We start from the raw sequence: 6,224 nt of genomic DNA on the forward strand, positions 1-6,224 counted from the left end.
AAGCATCGCTGTTGTATGGTTTCATCCTTTCGCTTTTTCCAGTAAACAGTCCTTAGTGTTCTTAAACCCAAACAAGGGCTGTTTTCCTCAAACATCTGACCCCTTTCAAATCATTTCCTGAACACTGACAGAATTATTTAAAAAAAAAAAAACCAGGCATCTAACAGTACCGAACATCACATGTAGTAAAAATAGCCAGTTTCCAGGCAACCGTCCTGGGACAGGAAGGCGGGACCCCCAACATTCATGTGCATTTGTAAGTTTGGAGGTGATGAGCCAGTATTGGGATTTCCTTCTGGTGCATCTCAGACGTAGATGTGGTCGGGGAGACACCCTAAGTCAGTCAATACCTGCCCCGCCCATAAGGGGAAACACCTGATAGCCAGTTCTGGGCACATAATCGAATTTCGTTTCTGGAGTATTGCTTCATATCTGTCGAGGTTGCTTTTAGAGCCATGAGGTGGCCGTCTGCCTTCATCGCTCGTCATAGCTGACCACGTTTAATTAGCGAAAACCTCCAGATTCGCCTTGCAGACAGATGCTGCCATTTTTGAGTCACACTGTTTGTGCCAGGTTGTCAGGTGCTTCGCTTGCCAGGTTTTATCACTGCTGAAGCCTCACCGGGGTAGTATTTCCCTAGTGTCGCCGTAGGCTGTCACGAGCAGGCGTCTCTCACCTTCTTTTACACGCCGTTAGTTTCTCTTCTGCAAACAGGTCGCGTGCATGTGCTGGAAAATATCTGTCAAGCACATTCATGGAAAGAGCGAATGTCTAGATAAGACTCTGCAGAGCAGATTTATTTTTGTTTACACTTTCGGTTTTTTTTTGTTTGTTTTAAACACGAAACTGAACAAAATGCTACGGCTGTAAAAATAAACTGCGGCTTGTTCCGCTATCGGTTCTCGGCATTGTAGGGGACATTCCTGCACTACATCACATGCTTTTATGGGTAGATAGCACCCTGACATGACATCACCCTCCACTCTGTCAGCCGCTTGACTTTTAGGCAGACGGGAATATTTGAGAAACCGTTACGTGATTAGTCGACGCCCTTGTCCAGGGATGTTTAAATAGCAACCAAGGTCAAGCGCTTTGCCCCCTAGCATACAGAAGCGACGTCCCACCAGGAGTTTGAACCTGCAAGCCGCCGGTAACGAGCTCGCTTCCCTTTCCACTACCTCATACTGCTGCCGAGTATAATTAGAATCAGCCAGAGGGCCTCCATGCGGTCTACTTGCGCTCACATGCACTTCTGGGTTTAGATCACAGCCTCCTTGCCTCTCCCCAGGAAAGAGAAGCCGATCCCTCCCTCACCCGGCTCCGATTTCACCAGGGAAGATGGTGACCCCGCGACCCCAACCGGCGAGTCCCAGGGCAGCGTGGGAACGGAGACGCTCAGGATTATGGGAAAGGAGGTCAAAGAAGAGCAGAACCGACTCAAAGGATGTGTGGTCAGTTGTCTCTCCCTTATGTGGTCGCTTTCTGTGTGATGCCCCCCACCCCAGCCACCACCATTCACATTACAGATAGATGAACATCACAGACGCTTTCACACTCCTGGATAATGGATAAAAGCCTCCATTTATTTTGCTAGATGACAAAGTTGTTCTCACAGCTCAAGACCGTTAAACTGCCTCATTACATGTGCAACACAGAGGAAGAACTTTTAAAGGTGATATTTGGACTGGCACATAGGATCCATGTGCTTCCAATCAAACAGTATGCTCACAGACGGGGTGCCAGTACAAATACCCACCTCTTTTAAAGTTAAAATCTAATAGTTTTTGTATCCCCTCGACTTGGGTAAATATTATGGTTAGAGTAATGTCTCTACGCGCTCGCCTCAAAAAGGGAAGCTCACCAGGGCAGAAGATTTGGTTCTGTATGGAAGTAAGGAGGTGGTTCTCTTTCAGGGCATCCTCTGGATCTCCAGCCTTTATATGACTGCTACCACACAGTTCCTGGACCATGACTGAATATTAACAAAGATTTTGTGTTGCTAGCCCGGTCGTTTCGCCTCCAATTACTGCTGGACGACTGGCAGGAAATGGAAATGTTCCTGAGATGTTTTTTAAGGTTGGAACGTCTGCTCGCAGCCCTGCTAGCTGTTTACCCGTAGGGACATGTGTACACAGAGGGAAGCAAGGCCAAGCACTTTTCGGAAAGGTACAACAAGGGGCATCTGTCTGTCTGAGGTGTTAATGTGCAGCATCTTGGTCACGTGTGTGTGTATCTGAACCTCGATTTATCCTCGCTGACCCAGAACGCCCTCTGAGCTGGGAATCCTGCTTCCCAGTATAGATGTTTTACTCTCCTTTTATCTTTCAGCTTTGTGTCCGTAGCTCACTTGTATCAGAATCACTTGGTTTTACGTCCCATTTTTGTGCCATTCGTGCCTGATAGACCCAACCCACAGCCCCGTTTCCGCCATTTACTCTCAGTCATGACGAGCCGTTGGTCGTGTATGCGGCGCCTTGACCCGCGCTGCGATCCGCACCAGCGCAGCCCATGCCGGCAGCTCAGGAGCCGCAGCAGGTCGTGGGTACGAACATCTGCTCATAGCTCTAGGAAGCCGGGGGCTGCGGCTGGAATGACCTTTGCGCCGGAGAGAATGAACACTCTCAATGACCTCTGACCGGGTTGGGCAACCAGCTCCTTCTTTCACAAGCATCTCCACCGACCTTCATCCTGGTGCCGATTTCTAACCAACTGGGGCAGACGGGTCAGCCGGGCATAGGGGCGACGGCAGGGCCGGGCTGCGGTCGGGACTCCGCGCCGGTGGCGTGGCGCAAACACGCTGCCGGGCTGTTTTTCCTGCCTAATTGTGTCCAGATGGGCGAGCCTGTACCAGATGGGGCGTGAGAGGTGGGGGCCGCGATGCTTCTTGGCTGACATCACCCCACAACTTGACGCTGGGAGAGAGAAAAGACTCAGATGGAGCCTGACCACGATTGGACAGAACGTTCGCTCTCGGGGGCAGAAGAAGTCAGGGAGCTATTTTTGCCTCCGGCAACATAATTCTCTTTTTTTTTTTTTTTTTTTGCTGCTTTTCTGCGGAGAGTCAAAGAGCTTGGGGCCATCATTTAGAAAAATGCCTGATGTTGTTTATAATGGAAGCCAAGGGGAGAGATGAAGGATGTGAACGAACGTCTGGAGACCAGGCATCACAGATAGTAATCGGCACTTTTGGCCTAGCTGAGCACGACCATTATGTTTGGATTTATAAATAGGCCAATGTGCCCCCTTTTGCAATTAAGCACCAACGATATACGGACTGGCGTGTTCACAAATTGCATGAGACCCCATACATGACACCCTTTCCCAAAAGAATGTGCTCATTCCCAGCACTGACTGACATCAAGTTGGGGAGACAGAAGATGTCCCCCTTGGAGCACACTCTTGCAAGACCTTGGTACCGAAGCGCTGGTACCTAGTCTAACTTGACTTTTAAATCTCCAAGCATTATAAACTATAAATATATTGTCAAAGGCTTGCTGCCTTTTTCGGGTTGTTCCTGCAGCTTGCATTGAGCATTGGATTGGTAACCTGGCTGCGTTGCCTTGGGTCTCATCAATGACATCAACTGCAGCCCCAACCTACTTGATCTTGCTGCATCCAGCTGATGGTCCTGTTGTCAGGTGCCAGGAAAATGGATATTCAGGAAAATCCTTGAGTGTGTAAAATTATTCATAACATCAGGCGGGGGGACCAGAATTTTTGTCAGGGAGTCAGAATGTCTACTTGCGCTCCGGCGTGCAGTACCTACTTGACAGAGAGGGAGTCCACCAGGGCTCCCTCACTTTGAGCTCCTGGAGCCTCTTACTGCTGGCAAGTGGCTGGTAGCAGCACCAGGGCTGTGCAGAGACTCTGGCTCCCCTCCCCATCACACGACCCATGACACCATTAAAGACTGAAACCCGGTGCTCGGTTACACCCCCAAACGCTTCTGAGGAAGGAGTACAGTCCAATCAAGTGTTATTACGCCCACCCAGTTCCCCCTGGCCTTCCCTGACCCCCTCCCTGCCGAGCCAAGGCCAGGCAAGGATGGAAAACGGGAACGTGCCAAAGCAGAGAACCTTCCGGCTTGGAGAGAGGAACGGGCAGCCTGTGGAATCCGTGGGGCATAAAGTACGCCGTAAATCTGCCTCTTCAGACAGGCACCACAACGAACCCTTCTCAAATCACAGGGAAAAAAATCAGTGCTCCCTCCCACCCAGGAGAGGGACATAAACACTTAGATGTCCACTATTTGAAAAGGGGTGTGAAGGCACTAATCCACAACTAGACAGCCCTAGTGATTCCTACACCAGAGACGTCCGCAGAAGAACCAGTGGATATCTTGGACCCCAAAGGCTGAGGGTTAGAGTCCCAGGAGGCCCCCGCTGAGTATGGCTATCGAGAGCTTCCGTAAATATCCTGTCAACAGGGCAGAGAAGTGGTAGGCAGGATGCTTTAAGTCACTGTAATTAGAAGCACATGAGCCAATGAATCACTTAACATGACAGCCTGGCAGTTTCCTCTCGGACATGCGCGTGCGTTGGACGTCCCGAGTCCTGGCTTGTTAAATCTGTCCTCGGCTGTTCGAGCGGGAGGCTGATGTAATGTTTGATACGCATTTAAAGGATCCCTTCTGGAGATCAAGGCGACGTAAGACGCGCTGTTGAAAGGAGGATTATAGGGCATGTTTAAGTTAATAAGTGAGACGGCCTGCTGCAGTTCTGCCTGAAGCCTGCAGGGGGCTCCCTTTGGCTTTCCCCACAAAAAAAATAAATAAATGGCAGCATCACACCTGTAAATGCCAGTCATGTATGCAGTTATACGGATTACCCACTTACATTGGCGGATGGTTTTTATCCACTGGTCAAGATATTTCCAGTACCTTCCACTTTAGTTTCACTCCAAACAACTTCCAGGCAACAGTGACACCAGGTTCGCTGTTCTGTCTTGCAGGGTGCGAGAGACGTTGGAAGTGGAGAAATGCCGGTAGACAGCCAAGAAGCGGAGGCATTTCCGAGGAGCTGCGCCACTCAAGTGCCAGGAAGTGGCTCCGGTCACGCAGATGATGTCATCAGGAAGAGCCAAGCAGAAGGGGAAAGGTGATGCATTCCCATGCCATATAAACAAACACACACTCACACACACACAAGTGATGTCATCAGGAAGAGCCAAGCAGAGGGGGAAGGGTGATGCATTCCCATGCCATATAAACAAACACACACTCACACACACACAAGTGATGTCATCAGGAAGAGCCAAGCAGAGGGGGAAGGGTGATGCATTCCCATGCCATATAAACAAACACACACTCACACACACACAAGTGATGTCATCAGGAAGAGCCAAGCGGAGGGGGAAGGGTGATGCAGTGGTAAAATCGAGTCTGTTTTTGATTTGCAGAGCAGTGCCAAAGGAGACCAAGCCCGGAGTGGCAGCTGCACGTGGCCAATCACAGCTGTATACTCAGCTTCAGAAGTTCACCGTGTCTGCAGATAAGGTGCCCGATCTGGCTTTGGACCCCACACGTCTGTCTGAGCAGGAAAGTGAGGGAGAGGTTAGAGTATCTTGGCTTCCTGCTGGGCTGCCTAATTGTGCCCCGAGTTGAGCCAGCAGCCAATGAGATGCAAGAGAAATGAAGTCATACAGGCCAGGACTATAGGGGGGCGAGTTGTCACCTAATACAGAGTGATATATGCTTGTTTGAGAGAAACTGAGCGCCAAGGATCTCCTGGTTCGGTCAAGCTGTCTGGCTTCCAGGAATTATCCTGGCATCAGAGCCAGGGCGGTAGAGAGAATGTTTCTGGGGGGTGGACAAGCTTGGGAGTGGGGGCAGAGGAGCAGATTTTAGGAGCAAAGTTGAAGAGGTTGGACCATGGTCCCCTCCCAAATAAGCCAGATGGCAGCGTAAAATATCATCCCATTTGCAGAATTTTGGCCTGACTGCTGGTCCTGTTCTTTCTCTTGTCCATTTGGCCTCTGTAAGACTCTCACTTGGCTGAAAAACAACGTCGCCATGGCGACCCACATCTGCTGTACCGCCAACCTGGATGGGTTCGAGGCTGCGAAGAGGTGCCAGGCCGCCCTTGAAGAGGAGATCCTGTCCAACGGGGCTAGAATTGAGGTGGTCAAAAAGGTAAAGAGTACAGAGGGCTCTCTGGAACTGTTTTACAGAAATTAGGACAAAAATCATGCCAGAATATTATGACCTGAATGCTGTTTATAGCAGC

General features: G+C 50.1%; 1 protein-coding gene across 4 annotated transcripts in view; it reads left to right on the forward strand.

The window, feature by feature from the left end:
- Positions 1 to 6,224, forward strand: part of LOC125738638 (spectrin beta chain, non-erythrocytic 5) — a 41,103-nt gene that overhangs the window by 17,353 nt on the left and 17,526 nt on the right. For all 4 annotated transcript variants that reach the window (XM_049007808.1, XM_049007811.1, XM_049007810.1 and 1 more), the window contains exons 11-14: positions 1,289 to 1,451; positions 4,951 to 5,096; positions 5,398 to 5,494; positions 5,981 to 6,130. In XM_049007808.1, the coding sequence (XP_048863765.1) occupies positions 1,289 to 1,451; positions 4,951 to 5,096; positions 5,398 to 5,494; positions 5,981 to 6,130 (556 nt within the window). The remainder of the gene's footprint in view (positions 1 to 1,288; positions 1,452 to 4,950; positions 5,097 to 5,397; positions 5,495 to 5,980; positions 6,131 to 6,224) is intronic.

The sequence above is a fragment of the Brienomyrus brachyistius genome, chromosome 3 (assembly GCF_023856365.1).
Source record: "Brienomyrus brachyistius isolate T26 chromosome 3, BBRACH_0.4, whole genome shotgun sequence".
Classification (NCBI taxonomy): domain Eukaryota; kingdom Metazoa; phylum Chordata; class Actinopteri; order Osteoglossiformes; family Mormyridae; genus Brienomyrus; species Brienomyrus brachyistius.